This window comes from Micropterus dolomieu, linkage group LG23, assembly GCF_021292245.1.
Source record: "Micropterus dolomieu isolate WLL.071019.BEF.003 ecotype Adirondacks linkage group LG23, ASM2129224v1, whole genome shotgun sequence".
Classification (NCBI taxonomy): Eukaryota; Metazoa; Chordata; class Actinopteri; order Centrarchiformes; family Centrarchidae; genus Micropterus; species Micropterus dolomieu.
The window spans coordinates 14467248-14486552 of NC_060172.1; the positions used below are offsets into that span (position 1 = coordinate 14467248).

Consider the following 19305-nt stretch of genomic DNA (forward strand, 5'->3'; position numbering starts at 1 on the left):
CCTGTTGCTACAGCTGAAGCAGCTGACTGTATTACACATGAAGAAGGTTGTGTAGTTAACATGTGTCGTCACGCTGAAGGCGACACCTTCAGATTTACTTTCCAAATATAAGTAATTGTTCATCAAACATTGACTTGTGACCTGGTTTTAATAAGGAGATCGTAATAATAAGAATATCCCAACAAAACTGACGGATCTTTCATTTGAGTAAACAATTGCTGAAACAACTGCGTTGAAAAAATTTGGTCGATGAATTGGTTAACTGATTGACCGAAAAATAATCAGCAACTACTTTGACAATCTCTTAATCATTTGAATCAATTGCTGTTTTCCATTTCAATGACCTAGTTAAGCCAATCTTTTGCAGCTTCACTTGCCATGTTATCATATGCACCATTGTCATTGCAGAATGGAGAAGCGATGATTCAGGACAAAACTGTAAAGCCAGCGTGACATGATAATGCTTATTATAATAATAATAATAATAATAAATGCCTGGCAGATTTAGATCCACAATGCCTCTGTGGTGTGTCGGTTGCAAACTACACCTGATTGTTGACCTGATTGTTGAAATGGACTGGATGGCCAGATTATAGCACATGAAATGTCATTACAAAGCTGACGATGCGTGATCGTGAGGTTTGCCATTTGGGTGTTTTACAGAAAATGGTATTTATGTATATTTTAAAATGTTTTAGAATGGCAAAGACATATGATGATGTCTGAAAAAAATAATGTTCTGTTGCAAACAAAGATCTTTAACCATCTTACGCAATGAGTTGCCCTCAGCCAACAGAACACTTTTTGTATTCTCACAGCTAACCACACAGACTTTTTTCAATGTAAATATTTGACACTGATCCTAACATGTGAGTAAGTAATCCAATGAGATGGATGATCTAATGCAACAGCTGAGGTGCCGGGGGTATAAGTGCTACAACATATTTCATGCACCAAGTGGAGGGTTAAATGAGTTGCAACTGTAAAACAACCTAAATTCTGTTTTATTAACAATATAGAACGCATTTTATAGCAAATGCCCGTGGACGTTTTCACATGCCTGATATATCTTTTTACAGTTCCCTTCCCTTTGTCTTCTAGGAATGCAACAGTTGTTGTTGAATGGCACTAACCTCTTTGTAGGACATCCATTTGTAAGGCTGGTTAGGAAGCCGCGAGCCTAAGCAAGGTCCATCACCTGTTGAGCACCACAGTAAAACATCAATGTGGTGTCTGGACAAAACATTATGAAACCGATTGATGAAGAATGAGTCTTTCAAATATATGACCACAACACTGTTAGCAACCCTAATGGTGATTGTACACTCAAACCATGAAGGCTCAAACACTCAAAACAGTCACTTAAAGCAGCTATAATCACTATTTTTATACTGACAATGTGAAAACAATGTAATAATGTGAAAAGGGTTGCTCATCGTGATTAACCTACGGAGAATTATCACCTGAATTTGCAGCTCCTCTCTGCTTTATAGTGAGTTTCAGCTCATTATTTCGCTGTCCAGCCACAACTTTACTGTTTTGGGTCACTTTGAGGCACAGCATGTGTTTTCAGTGAAAAACCTTAAAAAATTCATCATTCATTGTACACTACCTGCTCAGTACCAGACAGATGATAGAGACAGGTGTAGTGGAGGTAAATTGCTGGATATTTCCCTAAGCGGTTAGTAGTGACCAAAAAAAAGAGATAAAAGAGACTGAATATTGGTCTTACATTGATCAGGTGGCCTCAAACGTGACTTGAATTATTATTATTGCAGGTTTAAAGCTTAATTCAGGTTTAAAGCAGGTTTAAAGCTTAATTCAAGTTTTCCCGTTTCAAATTAATTAATCACATTTTGAAATAAATACATAAATGGAGCACTCTTAACACCGTATTTTGTATGCAAATGCTTGACTTATACTTATGTAACTAATCATTCACTTTGATCAGTCACTTTTTTACGCACTCAAATTTTGATTGGCACGGGTATACATATTCTTAAATAGTAATAGTAAATTAGTATAGATGGTATAATAAGTAAGTCACTCCTGAAGATGCAGGTCTGGTTGGAGCAATATTAGGTAGGAACATCTCTGCATTGTGAGTCAGTCACTTAAACTCCCGAGAGCCCTGACACTGTTACCGTTAGCAACGATGGCCATCACCTTGACAACCAGAGGACTAATTTTACCTCCAGCAGCAGAGATAGTATGGGAGCTTTTATGGTCAAACCACAGCTTTGTCAGACCCTGAGCTATCTCTGTCCCCAGCATTGCTCACACGTGTGTAATATTGCCTACATGAAAAAAGTATCACAGAGAGTGTGTGTGTGTGTGTGTGTAGTCTTTTAACTTTACGTATAGCAATCTGTAAACTTCTGTGTGATGACAAAAGAGATTAGATCATACGTACTGGAAGGTCCTGACAAGTATTTTGTGTATTCTTAAATGTGTACTGTGTAAATCTTAGTGTTTCTGAAAAGTTGAAACATGATCCTTTGGTTTGTCCATAAGCTAAATGAAAATGTGCTAATGTAGTGGGCAGTAAAATTTGAGCACATTGTCCTTTTAATCAAGAGAAAACAGTAACAATATTTTAAACAATCATTTGCCTAATTATTAACTGAACGCTCCCATGAGGTTTTGACTTACCTTCATCCATGGCTAAGACTCATGGGAGTTGCTGTTACTTTCATTAGCATTCTATAACTTTTTTGTTTAAAATAGTGAAATCCTGACTTTTACTGTAAAATATACTAAGTATGTATGTTCTGCTGCTATGTTGGCCAGGAGACTCTTCTAAAAGATGTTTAATCTCTGTAAGGCACTTTCTTGGTTAAATTATGTAGTTTAGAGGCACTAATTTGGAACAATGTGATTTTGAAAAAAAGAAGTGGACATGTATTTTCCATTAACTTTTTGATCACAGCTGCTTTGTTGATCCTTAATTACCCTTTCATATTTGATCTATTTCAGGTTTAGTCTGTGCTACATGCTTTTTATCTTCTGTTCTACCTACCGGTATCAAATAACATTATTGATTACATAAAAGTATATGCTGTCATGTAGATATAATAGATAAAGATTAGTATTATAATATGGGCAGAAAAACAAATGAAAGAATGAAAGAAACACTCTATGGGGAAAGCTGTTTAAGTCTAAAGTTGAAAAGTCGGCAGGCTTCAGCTCTCTATCTGCATGAACATCTGTCTGTATGTGTGTGTGTGTAATCACTAAATAATGTTTATTTTTCCTCCTGAAATTCTACCCACCAGATATGTGGAGGCCTCTCTGGAAGACCTCATACATGGTCCTGGCGTCATCATGGTAATGAGTCAGCAGCTTGGAGCTGTCGCCCATCATGGACCTGCGACCTCCATCTTCATGCTGACACAAAGTAAGAGAGAGACAAATAATTCTTTTTACAACCTTTTGTTAAACTCTTGGGGTGTTGAACAAACACCAAAGCCTGAGAGAGTGAGCGTAAGAAGAAAATTGTTTCCTTGTTCTGTAAATGATAATTGAATGTTAGCTCACTAATGGATATAAAAATATCTGAGCTGCTGAGTTGATCTGAGCTTTGTTTCAATCCTCGGTGTTTACATTGCTGATGCATTTCTGGGTGCAGAGAGTTCATTTACATTGGCTGGATAAAATTCCTTTTTGCAAATGAGTCGTTTAGGTTAAAGAGATTAGGGAGACTGGAATGTTATGAAACGCATAACAAATGCCAACATCCTGAATGTGTTTGTGTGCCTTTGTATGCGTGTATCTGCTTGTCAGATATACAGTCGTTTCTTAGACTGTCGTGTCACTACTTCAAACACCTTTCTCAGGTAAAAATAAGCCTCATAGGTTAGCCACAAAAATCCTCTCAAATGAGTTTCACATTGACAACAAATGCTGCCAGTCTCACCGGTCATTGAGAAAGCACTTGGCTGTGGTGTGTTTGTGTGAAAAACAGTGTGTGTTTGGTTTGCTTGGGATGGTGGTTAAGGTTATACCAGGACAGTTGTGTAATTACGTTGCACCCACAGCTTGCGAGCATTAAACAAAGAGAGGTTAAACAGAGCAAATTTTTACAATGTTCCTGTGTTTCCATTTTGTATGTAACTTTGTATATATTTGTGATGCTATTAAGATAAACACAACAACATATTATTATCGTTATTATTAATGATTAAAGATTATAGATTGAAGTTTAAAAGCAAACAAACAAAACTTTTACAAAAAAAAGTACAGTGTATTTCACACCACTTCTGGCTCAGCATTGCTGAGGTCAATGGTCACAAGAATAAGTAGAGTTGCATGTGTGTTTTAGTGCAATACCTTAAAAACCTCTTTCTGTGACTTTGTGACAGTGCATAAGGTGTGTGTAGGTTTGTGAGTGTTACCAGGTATTGAGTCTGTGTGTGTGGCAAGGGTGCAGGTTTTGTTTCAGAAATGGAGGCACACAATGAATTCAGACGTTTTTCAATCAAAATAACACAATGGTTCATATGCATTCCTTAATAATGTCTGTCTAACAAACTAGAAATCATGTATTAACAATGCACCAAACCCTACTTGAAATCACATTTAGTTTCATTGGCAAAGGTCTGACACTTAATGAAAGGGTATCTACATCTTTACTAAACTGTCCTTCACTGCCTTATTTTTTTGATTAGTGCTCAAATCTAGTGTATTCTTAATCAACGTATTAATCAGATTTATATAATCAGATAATTTATTTTTCTGAAATACATGCAGAGGAGATCATGGTAGGGGTGGCAGGTCTCCCTCTCAGGATGCTGTCCCAACAAGCTTCAGCGTTCAGATGGTTTGGGCAGCGTGCATGTCGCCTGGCAGGTAAAACCCAGGGCAAAAAAAATAAAACATAAAAACACAAAGCACTCCATCCTGCTCATGAAGCTTATTGATTTGAGTGCAATAACAATTGAAGGTGACCCAAATGAGTGTATCAGCATTTTTTCATCAACTCTAACTTTTCTCATCTGGATTTTGGCAACTTATGGTAAGACTGCACTGTTCGTGCATTTGCAGTGAGCAAATCAAACTTAAAGTGAAGTTACTTAAGAAGTGATATTCGAATTATCCACTTGGTGTGTGTGCAAATGAGTCTATCGTTGCTGATATGTGTTTGTGAACGTTTTCACATTCAGCATTTGTGGATGAGACCCTCACCGTAATATTCTTATTGAAGTATCTATGAATCTATATTTGTGCCCGTGCGAGGGTTTGCTCCATCTTACCGGCACCTCCTCAGACTGGTGTAGCAGGCTGCAGGGTGGCTTGATGGGACGGGGTCTGGTGGCTAACCAGTACGCCAGCACGGCGGTCAAAGCGCCGATGCCCACCAGCGTGGAAGTTGGCAGGGAGCGAAAGAACTGGCCGAGCTCGTCCATCTCCGGTATCCTCAGGCCGCTCATCATCTCCTGGGCCTGCATCTTCTCCATAAGGGTGGAACTCAGCTCTGTGGAAAAGAGGACAATATTTGCTTATGTTTCAAAACTAATTTGTCACTTTTTAATACAGTACAGTAGTAGTATTGCCACAATCAGGGTACTAATTTGACATATATTATTTGTGTTTATTTGTTTCTGTAAAGGTAAACACACAATCAGGAGACGACAATCCAAAATATAATGCAGTAAGTCTCTCAGACATTGTTTATTGCTTTCATTGCTTTTTCTCATTTAAAACCTTCCCTGCTGAGTCAAAACACATGATGTAGTCTCCCCTTTTCTTTTGTGTCTTTGTTTGGTAAAAAAAAACTCTTATAAAGATGATTGTGGAACCTTTTCACCTCATTGATAAATTAATTAATTTGAATTCAGAAATGAACTCCTGGACTTTAATAGCTCCTGTGTTTCAACAGGATTTCTGCTCATGTTCAAAACATTCTGCATAATCAGAATCCCACATATATGTGTTCTCTGACATGTTGAGAAAAAAGTTGTAATATTACGAGACTATTATTATCATTTAATAAAGTTTCATAATATTCTTTAAGACCATCTGCCTACACCTTTAGACCGAACACTTGTAATGGGCAGTAATCTAACCACAAATCCAAACACATTCACTTCACCTCCGATAGTGCAGTTCACAGTCCCAAACAGAGCAAGGTTGCGCTTCAGTTTTTAACGTTAAATGTTTATATTGCAACTACACTGTTACCACTTGATCACAACTATCTGGATCTGGACTCACAGTGTTCATTACTACCATGACGTACCCGGTGTTGCATCATCGATTCGCTCCGCGAGTTGATGTCATCAGTTATACATTTGTTTTTCACTATGTGAGAAAAATGATGTGCGACGTGATAGCATGTGGAAAATGTCAATTAAGTGAGTCTCCCAAGACGGCATTTAATCTGACCAGCTCTCGTGACACCCCTGGTCAATACTTTTTCAGCACTTTGACTGCTAAGTCAAGTGGGCTGGTTGAGGTATTTAGATAATGGCTTAGAGATTTATGACCCACAAGTGTTGAAAGATAGAAATAATCTGAAAATACATGAATGTAAATAAAGACTATACAGGAGGTAACAGCTAGCCTGGCTCTGTCCAATGTTCAAAAAACACCCATGCCAACTCTAAAGCTCACCAATTACATAAAGTATCTTGTTTGACTTAATTAATGCTCAAACAAATGTATAAAAATGCTAATTTGAGATTTTAAAGGGAGTTCTACAGTAGTTCTTGACAAATAGCAGTCTATCCATCCAGCCACTGTGCGGTATCTCCCTCAGTAGTGCAAATTGCAAGTAAGACATGTAACTCCCCCTAAAAAATAGTTTTTACATTTCTGTTTATGCATGTACAATTATTTTTCCACTGACTGATTTCTAAAATTCTTAAGTTCTGTGAGCTTATGATACGTAAAAGGCAACTATGTCTGGGCGTTAGTTTTGCAGGTTCCTATTTGTCTGACCTGCATATTTTTGCAGTGCAGGAGGAAAACCACACATGCAATGTTCGCACAGTATTTTCGAAGCAAGTAGCATTTTGAGGGTTCAACGACAAAAAAAGGAAGAGATGTGAGTAGGCTTGCCCAGATGGCGACACTACACAGACAAAACTATACCCTCCTACCAATTTCTCAGGGTTGTGTTTAAACCGCTTTAAGCCAGTCTGTTTCATCTATACATTTGACTTCTACGCTCCTCCGCTCAGATCCTGTGACCTTAAACACATAATTTATGCTTCAAAAAGGGTGAATGAGGAGTCTTCCCACGCATTCTTGCTCTTACTGTAAAAGCAGCTCAGAATAGATAATCTACACTACAGCAATGAGAAGTGGTGGGTCTAGAAAGTAGATAAAACATAGTCATACACACACTCCATGCACAGTGCTCATCAAGGCTCAGCCTCCGTCACACACAGACACACACACACACACACACACATTGGTGAGATGCATAATTTATCTGAGGGGGAGGCAGGCTTCAGCGCTGACTGGAGGGTTTCCTTCCCTCCCCTGGGAAATGAGTCAGAGACAGCACCACCTGACCAAACGAATGGCGTTCGGGCACTGCTGCAGCTCAGAGCCAATCAGATTAATTTCCTGTCTGTCCTCCCCACACACACACACACACACACACACACACACACACAGAGCCACCAACAGACAGTGAGGCTGATGGGTATAAATATCTGAGGCCGTGGGAACATTGACTTCCTCATTCACCTGTTATTTACAGTCAGAACACTATATTTTTCACTACTACTTTACTAAATGGAAACAGAATCATATAACCATGTACGCAGGTAAAATCAAGTTTCAGGAAACCAATGCCTGACTTTTAACATCAATTTAATGTGTTATAACTTATTATTATAATTTGAAAATATTAACATTGAGTTTATTCATTACCAGCACACACCTCTATTTGCATTGCTCCAATGCTCAAGTGTTCATGTGAATCATTTCTACATGACACACGCGCAAACACGCGCACGCTTGCAGGCATGCTGTCAGCAGGCATCACATCACCTGTCACCATCCACAGTCATTTGTAAAGCAACATTTGACACCAAATTTACATGCTATAAGACAGCTATTGCTCATCACCTCCACTGCACAGTACAGTCAGCTGCTCTACAGTGAATTCCCTGACGCTGCTTTCCCAAACTCTTCTTGGGCTTGAATCCTCATAATTAAACTTAACTCGAGTTTCGGTTCAGACAGGAACTATCACCTATAATTGAAAAACCACCGCATGACAGATCTCTCGAATGTGTCTGAAAACAGTACTGTTTCTTTAACACTGCAGGACTCGCCGCTTCCCTTTTACTGCATTGATCAGATATTTCCTCTTTTTCTGCTGTCCTTTATTCTGCAGTACAAGTAATCTTGATGGGAAATTAAAGCTGCTCAAGTGCTGGGAAATGTTGAGAATGATGGTAAATAATAGAAACCACTAGATGATGGTTCTGGAGTAAACAACTATTCATTGGCATGTGTATGGACGTTGAAGCAGTAACAATGTCAATGTTATTCAGGGATATAAAGTTGTGCCCTGTTGAGTACACAGAGTAGCCCACTGTGCTCGGCTGGAATTTATCCGACACTTAGACTTAATTACTGTAAAGACCTGACAAATTGAAAATCTGGCACAGCTTCAGGTATTTGGAATGAACTCTGATACATTTTCTTGACACCATAACATCTAAAACGTCAAGTTAAAAATGTTAAACATGGCAAAACATTGGGAACAGAAAGGCAGCACCCTTAGAGAGATAATCACATCTGTACCGCATTCAGTATTCTGTAATATGCATTATATTGCACATCCTATAATTTAATTCAACTCTATTATATAAAATATTTTATCATTATTTATTATTATTTTTAAAAGGAATTGTTTAATATTTTAGGAACTGTGCCTATTCACTTTCTTAAATGAGGTGTTCGATATCAGTCTTGGGCCTTTGTGTTAAATATGGAGCTGGAGATGGGACAGGGTTAGCATAGCTTAGCACAAAGCCTTTAAACTGGGGGTAACAACTAGCCAGAAAGAGAGAGAGAAAGAGAGAGCAAGGGAGAAAGTGGGAGAGAGGGCGAAAGGGAGAGGGATAAGCAGCCAACACAATATCCATACAGAAATACTAGGACCAAACAACAACACTTTAATTAGTCAGCTTTAGAGTTGTTGGTGTGGCTGTTTCCAGTTTTTATGCTAAGCTAGGCTAACCATGTCCTGACCCCACTTCTGTACTTAACACACAGACATGGGATAACAGCAAGAAAAGACAAAACAAAAATAATGCTGATTTACACAAATATACCTTATTTTCTATATTATTATACATATCTTCCTTAATTGTGTTGTCCCACGACTAGCTGATATGAAACAGTTCTGATGGGAAGATCAATGATAAATCACCAACCAGTCAGGCAGGCAGCACAACTCACAGACAAGATCATTTCCATTTCAGTGTTGTGCCAACAGGACATGAACAGCTGAACCGCATAATAAAAAAAACCCTAATCCCCCTGCTATCATACACAGATCAACATTAACAAAAGCCACTATGTTTACCTCCTCTGGTACGAAAACCGTAATCTGACCGGTTCTACAGCTGTAGAGTAAGTGTGGAGGTTTATGATAATAAATGAATTTAATCTTTATCATGATCACTTCTGAGATGATTGAGGCCTTTCTGTTTAAGAGAAATATGTTGAGACTACACACAACCACTAAGCAAACTACGATTTGCTCATAGTTAAAGCTGAAAAATTGCCAAACACATGCAAATACTCTTACAGAGACACACTGACTTGCTAAAGGAGGATGCTTTTAGGTTTAGGTAAAACTTCCAAGTCAAAACCGGTTGTGATTTTGATAACACTGGAAGGAGGGACACATTTGAGCAATGGTCTTTGTCATGTTAAGGGTCTCACTCGTCCAAATTGTGGTGAAACTTTGAGTATGTTGCTACTGACTGATGTTTATTTACTTGCTTTGTCTGCTTTTTGCCCTGCATGCTTGATTGATTTTGTAATCAAAGTAAAGTTCACATGAGCCATCATGCCTCACTGTGGGAATACTTTAATCAGAAGTGGACCGCTTGGATGACATAATTGTGATGTAGCTCACTGCTTGTGCTTTGTGTTGTGTTGAATGGCTATTGTGGCTTGGCTGCAGTGATGGCAGAGCCACAGTGGATTAGTCGTTATTAGAAAAGAGAGGCAGAGGAGGGCAAACAGCACTCGACCAGATCTAAATATAGACTCCATAACCTAATGACACTACTGTGTGGATAGCTGGGTTTGGCTTAACTCAACTTGCACGAGTAAAAAAGATAATTTATTGAGTTGTGTACAGACACAAACATGTAAACAAACTTCGGATCTGGATTGTAGAGTCAGTAACACATCATTTTATATTGAATTTTAATGGTGTTATTTATCCTTTGAAGCTGTTTAAAAGTATCCTGTTGGTCTGTAAATATACAGTATATAACGTGTAAAACGAGGCGCCATCTCTGCAATGCTAGATGCAGCGTTCATGTGGCCACAAAACCCATCTTTTGGGAAATTTCAGAGTTTTAAGGCTGACGTGGGATAGCATCTGAAAACAATCCACATCTGCTGACGCATAATTGAACACCCACTCCTGGCACCTGTTTGCGATAGAACGAGCTCTCATGTGGAGTCTGCAGGGATAAGCGAACCGGCGAATGCCACAGTACAGACATGTGAGTGCGCCGTGTCTTCCAATCATGAAATCGCCCGCCAACAGCAGGAGACTCACAGCCTGCCAGACGCCTAATTGGCCTCCATGAGAGATGCAAACATCTAACTGCCCGTCTTGTTTCTCTCTCTCTGTCTGTCTTTGTTCTGCATTTTCCTGTTTGACTGCCAATTACAACACAGAAAAACTGTTAGTTTTCTTATAATTTTTAAGAGGAAACAAGACAAGACAAGAGACCCACAACATCTGGTGACCCATAAACCTCGGCTGTATGCTCTTAAAACCGGACGTCAGACTGTAGTGAGCCAGAGTACTGTTGAGTGCTGGAAGGGAGGCAGTGAAAGAATCATATAGCCCACACCTATTTACAGTGGCTGTGTCCCTTTTCAGGCGCTGACTCCTTCGAAGTAGATTTCTGGACCGAAAGTGCCATTATGACACAAAAAGCCTTTCAGATTCAAGAGGCTACTTCAAGAAATGCAGGTCTTCTTTATGCCCTAATTTGGATGATAACCAGTGTATCCTTCACTTAAGGGTGAATTCTCTGTACACTATCTCATCTAAGGAGATGGAGCAGGTTTAGACTACAAGCCATGAGTCCTCTAAAAGCCATGCCTCTGTGCGCAGTCCCTGAAATTGGACACAGACTAAATGTCTCAGTACTCTGAGAATATCAGGTCACTCAAATTGGATTCAGAATCAAAAAATCCCTACATGTGTGTTCTCTTGAAGGCAGGTTATCTTTTTGATAAAAAATATTTATCTTTAGTAGTTGAGATCAGGCTGCATGCTTAAATTTGTATGACTATTTTGGATAAACAGGGTCATCTGCTCAGCTGTTTCAACTTTCACTCCACTACAGCCATTAAGTCCATTCCCGTTGCCAGATACAAAGATTGTTGCTACAGCTGCCGAGGCAAAAGAACAGCAGGTCAGCAGCATCCCCATCAGCAACAACAATGACCTTTATTAGCAAGTGAACTCAAAGAACTCAGAGCTGAACTTGTGAAATCAAAGAGCACATCACACCATGAATAGTGAGATATCTTCATCATCCCTGCAGCAGAAATTCTGTTGCGTTTACGGCTCGGGAACTTAACTGATGGGTCTAATAAATGAATGTTGATGTCTTGCTCGGCTCAGGGATGAAGAACTGTTGATGTGCACACAAAATCTGCAATCCCAGAGTTTAATTTATAATCAGTCTCACTACTGATCCACTAAAATGCCACAGCATACATTTGCCTAAGGGAAGTTAGGGACTTATAAGAAATAGACTTGCAGCTGCCAGTGTAATCTAGATTACAACCATAAAGTAGTAATAAATGTTTATTGTGAGTACAACACTGTAAAACAGTAAGTGAGAGTGAATGCTCTCTCTTGACCTTAACAGTTCAACAGTCTCACTGTCTTCATCAGCATATGTAGTTTGCTCATTTGTCATGGAGCTAGCTCATCAAGTTCCATACTTGACTGAGTAAGCTCCATCTGCTTATGAAGACCATGAGTTTGGTTGAAAGCTTCGGTTAAAGCTAATAAATCGACCTTGTGTTAAGTTCAAAATGTTTTTTGTCAAACTCTAAAAACGAAATTGAAAAGCTAACTTTCCTCAACAGAATGATATACATATTACATGTTAACATCTAGTTTTGTGCTGTCAAGATACATTTTGAGAACTGCATACTTCAGTTCACATTTATTTTAATTCAGACGGCCTCAAACATGGGGCTTTTCTCTCTTTAGCCTATAAAACTCCTCTTTCGACTGACAATTTAGTTCATAACATGCTTTCTGTTGATCATTTCCTGGGGTAGGAATCACTCTGTGTGTCCGTCATTTTTTGAAGTGTAACGGAGAGACTGGATCAGTATCAGCTATCATTGAAACTTAATCTTGAGGTCTGTCAAGAAGACAGCAAGGAGCCCAATTTAACTGAGAAAACTAAACTGAATTAAATGTGAAAATGTGGTAATTGCTGATAAATGAAACGGTTCACAAAATGTTCTGCATCATCAATCAATGTCTAGTTTTGGAGGGAACATCAGTAGTGTATGTCGACCGATGTTCCCTCCGAAGCCTGACAGATGTGCACAGTCAAACGCTGTGCTGAGGAAACATAATTCAAACTGTTGTATCTATTACAAAACATTTAGTACTCATACTGTGCATGAACAGCTGGATAAAAAAAAAATAAACATTTGAACTTGTTGAACATGCTAAAGGATGCCTGAATGGACCTCAACAGTGAAGAGGTCTTCATGCTAAGGACCAGGTTAAATTTTTCAGCTACACAATGGTTTAGAACAAGCAAATGAAATCTCTACAGCTGTAAATATCAATCTAAGAAGTCCCAAATCGTATCAATTCACGCAAACGGCTTAGTGTGCACTTGGACTTAGGTGTTAAATTTCGACCAAATTATTTAATTTAATAGTGACTTAAATAGTGAATAGTAATAGTAACTTGACTTGAAGATGAATTACAAGGAGCAAATACAAAATTTCCATCTGTGTCCACACTATAAAAAGCTAAATGTGTTCCAGAAGTGGCAGTATTTTGGGAAAGGAATTTCACTGAGTTCATACACAAATATCTCATTTAAGTGCCTCTAAATAGCCACCTCCCTGAGGACCTGTGAAAGATCCCCATGCCGCAATACTTTTTCAGTCCATTTAAATAACACGAGAAAAACCTATAAAAAATGAATATTGATTTGCAACTATGAAACTCTGCTGCACTAAGGCTTGTTTAATGTGGCTGCTCCTCATGTATAATTGTACATCACATGTAGACAAGGACACATTTTTCTTCCTCTCTCAGGAAGAGTCCACTTAGCAAAGATGTTGGTGCAGCGTGAGTACTGCAAGCTATGCAGGGATGAGGGCTTGTGAATGGGCCAGCTAGACTTCCTGTGACCTCTGAGGCTTAAAGTGGAGGAAATGCAACCTTTCGTCCTTAAGCCCCACCCCATCGGCCCATCCGAGGGCCGTCACCAATGATTAGAATCCAGTGTGGGGAGATTACAGCCTATTAGCATAGAGACGGATGGCCAGTAGTAACCTCACTACCGCACTCTATTTAAAGATCCTACTCAGCTTTCTCTTCTATTCTATAAACTTCTGTTTTGCAATTTCACTTGCAACAATGTACTGCATCTTTCTTTATTCTACTGCAAACCACCAATGCTTAATCATTCTTGCATATCTCCTCCTCTCCCACTCACTCTCTTTTAACCATTCATCTTTATCGCTTGCTGCCATTCCTCTGCTTAGACCACCCTTCTTGGAGTCATACCACAACTTCTTCCTGTCACTGTCACTGAGGGATAAATTGTACAGACACCATAACATCCTGTGCACACAAAACAGCCATTTCCCCTCCTGAACTGATATGCAGCACAACAGGTAATTGCACTTTTCATTCAGGAAATAAACTTCAAGCTGCAGAATAAATAAAGTACTAGGGATGAACTGAGCAGAAAATGCAGCACTGATATAAAAGTAAAAATAGACTTACACAGCAAGGAAACGCAAACAACATCAAAAAAGCAAATCAGGCAAAAGATGTGTAACTGCATCAAAGAAGAGTTAAAGCAGCTGAGGTCTAGGCAGTGGCACTTACAAAGGCGTTGTAGGCAGCCAGGCAGCCGCTGAGGTGTAATGTGTGTCTGTGTGTGGTGTGTCAAGGGCCCTTAGGTGGATATCACATCACCCTGTGCAAACTAATGATTACCTTCCCATTGCCACCGGCCAGATTAAGCTGAGGCAAGCAAGAGGAAGGCAGCGAGATGCGTTTTGGCCTAGTTTGGGCCCGGCTGGCCTCCGTATCACACCACCCTCAGCTCTACAGACGCTGCACTCGCTCACCACACCCACTCACCCCTCCCTCCACCACTCTCTCTCTCTCTGACGCCCTCCCCCTGCCTAAACACGCAGAGCTCTTCTTCTCCTGCACTAAAATGATACACAGACACTCTCGCACACAGGAACAGCGACACGCAATATATGTTGAAATGATATTGTTGTGAGCCAGGTTCAGGTGTGAAGAAGTTTCAGAGACTGATGAAGACTTAACATAGCATGGTTTATTGAGCCCGGCTGAGGAGATACATTGCCAGCATACAATATGTGAACACGTCAAATGCCAACACCAAATCTGAAGGAGAACATCTTGTGGTCCCTTTTCTGTTTCTGTCTTCCCCCTAGTGCCTGTAAGTTTCTTTATTAGGTCACCTTCATCTAGAACAACTATCTATCTGATGTTTAGATTCCAATGCTTCGTCATATTGGAATCTCTCACTATCCAAGAGTTGTACTCTAATCTGTGGAGCCAGTTAGTTCTTGTAAACATTCTTGTATGGCTCAACCTTGTAAGATTCCCAGAGAACACTTATATCTGCTAGCCTGACGTCTGAGCTACTGTCTCTAACTAATCAGTCTATTGTTGTCTTCTTGACGAGGACATGTACGTGTGAGAAATACCTAAAGCTATAATGTCAAACACTTATGGGGTCAGCTACATTACTCTAAGCTAGACCTGTCTTAGCTTTCCCTGTTACATCAATTAAGACACCTAAAAAATATTCTCAACAATATACACAAAATGCACTCACACGCATGCAAATAAACTCCTGCGTACACTGTTGATATTTGCACATAACAAAATTAAAACGAAGCAGCGCTAAGTGAGGCTGCTCCCAGCTTGATTTGACTATCAAAGCAAGAGAGAAGATAGGCCTGTGGATCTCAACCTGGTGGGGTTAGGACCCCTAATGGGCCCCAAGACAATTGTTTCAGGGCATGATGTAATTTAAAAACACATTTTTGCTGTGATAATTTTACTCATCTTTTTTGTGTGACAAATACTGAAAATTTTTAATCATTTGACTAACAGTTCTAACTGAAAGGGAAAACCAACTTTGTCAAATTGTTCACCAATGCGCATGTGCATCCTGTCATGGGGCCTCTGAGGTCACTGCTGCACATTTAAGGATATGAGTAAAAAGGGCAGACAACCACCAGGCTACATACCACTACTTCCTCCATTGTTCATTTTTGAGGAATAGAGAAAAACTCTCCTTTTGACAAAATTCTGAGATCAAACACTAACATTTTAGGATTAAAGAAGGTGTATAAAGGTTTTTTTAATTTCCATGAGGTGGGTATAAAAAAATCAATAGCCCATAAATATTGGAGGTTTAGATCTGAAAGGAGCAGAACTGCAAACGAAAACCATGCAGGGACCACACTGTGCATTACTCAGTAGACTGATCTGTAAGAGAAGTACTTGGGCACATGATGGGCAGACAGACTTGGTTCAGCACTTTAAACTTAGCCATTATTGCTTGACATCCTACAATATGAGGATACACTGAATGCTGAAACAGCAAAAAGCCACTCAGGTGGAAAACTGCCATGTGGATCGGAGAGCACTCAGACTGGCTGAAATTATTGATTACACCAGGACTGAGGCTTTAGAGTATTGTACATGTAAAGATGTTAAAATCCTCACATTGACAAATGTTTGTTGCCAAAGTCTGAATATGACAAATCACTTGTCAGACATGTAACTGTACAGGAATCTATCTACAAATATATTTGCCTCAAAACTCCTAACACTCCATGCAAGGGCACAATGACATGCATTTATCATACAGCAGGCAATACTTAACACTCTGCATGCATCCTCCTGTCATATTGTGCAATCATGCAGTGTGTCTTTAATTTGCATGTTTTCAGGTTTCACAATCCTTTACACTCTTACCCTCCCTCTTGCTACAATTTCTATACAGTTAGTGACAAACCAACCAAAAAGTAATTTGAATGACAAAAAGGCGTGTCATACTTAAGAGTCATACATTTAAAAGTAATCCACTAGTGGGCACAGGCCATGTGTTATGATAAGCAGAGGAGCTATGATCGTTGATCGCTACAACATCATTGGTTACTTTCTACTAAAGGGTGGGGCAAACTACCTCAATTAAATATTGAGGAAGGAAAAAGAATAGGTTTACACACTGTGTGGGGCTGCACTAGATGGTGATTAAAATGAATTATTTATATTGAGCAGCAGCAGCAGGGTGTTGGGATGTGATGACAGGTTAAGGGTGTCACAAATATCCCCAAGGGGCCACTCTTTGTTTTCAGCTGTAGTGTATATTTTTCAGTCAAACAACTGAATTTGAGGCCTTTAAACCTTATCGGCTGCGTTAGTTTTTCAATATGCAACACCAGCAACCCTGTAACAGCATATTTTAATATTAATACACCTACCAAAGCCCAGCTGTGACTGGTTGTTCATTACTTAGAAACCATGCAGTGCGGCTGCTGCTGAGGACCTATAGGCTACTCTTTGGCGAAGGGATACACAAATACACACAGGCAATTAAAACATAGCCTTTCATGTAATATTTCACCAGGATATATTGAAAAGAAATGCTTCACTGAGCATTAACATTGTTTCTTTCATAGCACATTGCATAAAAAGCAAAAGCCCTCTACTATTGTGCCATACAATGCCTCTAATCTGTCTTTTTTTTTTTAAGTAAAGACATCTAACGATCAACGGCCTCTCTGAACCATTTCGATACCCCTAAAACAGCTCTGTCAATCTGGGGGTGGTGTCAACAAGAGCGCAGCATGCTGTGCTGGCTTGCTTGCCGGTGGGCCGCAGGATTTCAGCACCCCTGTCTCCCGGATAGCTCCGTCCAATCAGCTGCGGCTATTTGAAGAACGTCATCCTTCCTCATCATCCTCATCCTCCCCTTCCTCCATCACCGAGGCATGGCGGAGAGGACATCATGGGCGAAAATGCTGAGTCTCACAACCGGCTTCCTGGCAACTTCACATGTTTAATGTAAAAGCAGGCTATAGGAGAAGCATGTTTGTGCAGCCTCGTTTAGGGAGAAGCACAAGCTGCAGCAGGAAATCGTGAAACACGGGCTGTTGTTAGCTAAGCTTTTTTTAATGACGTGTGTCCGGTTTCTACACAATGTCACACGACCTTAGCAGCTCGCCGGCTCAAATGTACACGTTGTAACCTGGTTGGCTTATAGCGAGAACAGCCTTTTCTTTAATTGTTGAATTTTCAACGTTAAACACACACACTTTGACACGGAAAATGAAATCCCTGATCTGCAGAGTGACCCACATGCATTCAACCACATGGCAGCGTATCCACCCCACTGTACCTGATTAAAGGTATAAAGAAAACCTGGGAGCATCCCTCGATGCTGCTCTAACAACCCTGAGGTGTTGGAGCAGGCGTTCAAGCACTGTAGTTGAAGCTAGAACCTGTTAAACTGTGATGTTTGGCTACACATCTGCATTGAGGTTGGGTTCATACACGTGTGAGCAAAATTAACAAAATGTCACCGGCGTCATTACCGTGCAGGCGAAGCGCCAACTGCAGCAATAGCCTATAGTATGATTAGGCTAAACACTCGACGAAGTAGGTTCTGAAAAACAATAGAAACACCACAGCCCTTAATGAATGAAAAAGCCGGTAGTGAATGACACACAATGCGCCTCAGCCCCCGCGAGACAGGTGCATCGCCTATAGCCCACGGCCCGGCGATGCTAAAGCATTTAAATGAATGAAAAATACAAACACATTTTCAAAACTCACCTAATATAATCCAGAGCGACCCAGATACCAAAACGAATGCGAGCATGTCTTTCTCATTGAGTCTGCTGTCCCGGTGCAGGAGCGGCTCAGAACTGCAGCATCGACTGCAGCAAGTCGCCGACAATCTGGGAGATTAAGGAAGAGAGGGTGAGGGTGGGGGTGGGGGCGACAATAAAGGCTATCTGAGATAGACCACGGTGGGGGAGCTGGGCAGGGGTTGTCGATGTCCAGCAGGTTTTTTACTGTGGAACGGAACGCGTTGGCTGAAAAAACAGACCCCGGTGGCCTATTGAAGCATCCTTCTGCTGGTGGATTTTCCACCTTCACCTAGTTGGCTGCTGCGCAATGGCAGACACCCCTGCTGAAATGAAAGGGTTTATGGGTCGGACAGAAGATGCGATCGACGCCAAGGTTACTGGGGATGAAATGTCTATTCTGGCTGCAAACGGATTAGCCACGGCATTAATTGTCATATCTGATGCAAAATAATCATACAAAATGTCCCTAAAATCTATCCTATGAATTTGGGGATTTAAATTCTCTTAAAATAAAAAAATCAGAATTAATACATATGCTAGTAGGCTCTGTAGCCTATAGCATGTATCTGGGTGTTTTCATATATTCACACTGTTTAATTTTAAAGGAAGTTGTGTTATTTTTAGTCCATGGTACATCACACCATCATGTAGCCTAAACGTCGCTGCAGCTGAGCACGGCTTTGACACAGAGTAACTTTGCATCAGGATCACGTGGTACAATAAGACACTCCCAATGAACTAAAGTAACCTTGAATGGCGGACAAAGTGACAGAGGCATCGAGTGAGTGGCAGCGTAGATTAAACAGAGCGATGATAATAAAAACAAATAAACATGTGAATTACATGCAACAAAAAAATATAGTTTATTTTGCTTATTGGGGAGATCACTGCAGGGCTCACTGGCACATCAGGTTACATTTAAAGTGATTACATTTT

General features: G+C 40.1%; 1 protein-coding gene across 3 annotated transcripts in view; it reads right to left on the minus strand.

Annotated features, from left to right (window-relative positions):
• The window catches only part of acsl6 (acyl-CoA synthetase long chain family member 6), a 38188-nt gene extending 19245 nt beyond the window's left edge, over positions 1 to 18943 (minus strand). The window contains exons 1-4 of one of the 3 annotated variants that reach the window (XM_046040451.1): positions 18332 to 18943; positions 5253 to 5473; positions 3273 to 3387; positions 1134 to 1198 (exon numbers count right to left, since the gene is read on the minus strand). In XM_046040451.1, coding sequence (XP_045896407.1) covers positions 1134 to 1198; positions 3273 to 3387; positions 5253 to 5473; positions 18332 to 18377 — 447 coding nt within the window. In that variant the 5' untranslated portion in view covers positions 18378 to 18943. Of the gene's footprint in view, positions 1 to 1133; positions 1199 to 3272; positions 3388 to 4743; positions 4842 to 5252; positions 5474 to 18090; positions 18137 to 18331 lie in introns of those variants that run through there. The other 2 variants (XM_046040452.1, XM_046040453.1) reach the window with 2 other exon arrangements.
• Between the last annotated feature and the right edge of the window lie 362 nt (positions 18944 to 19305).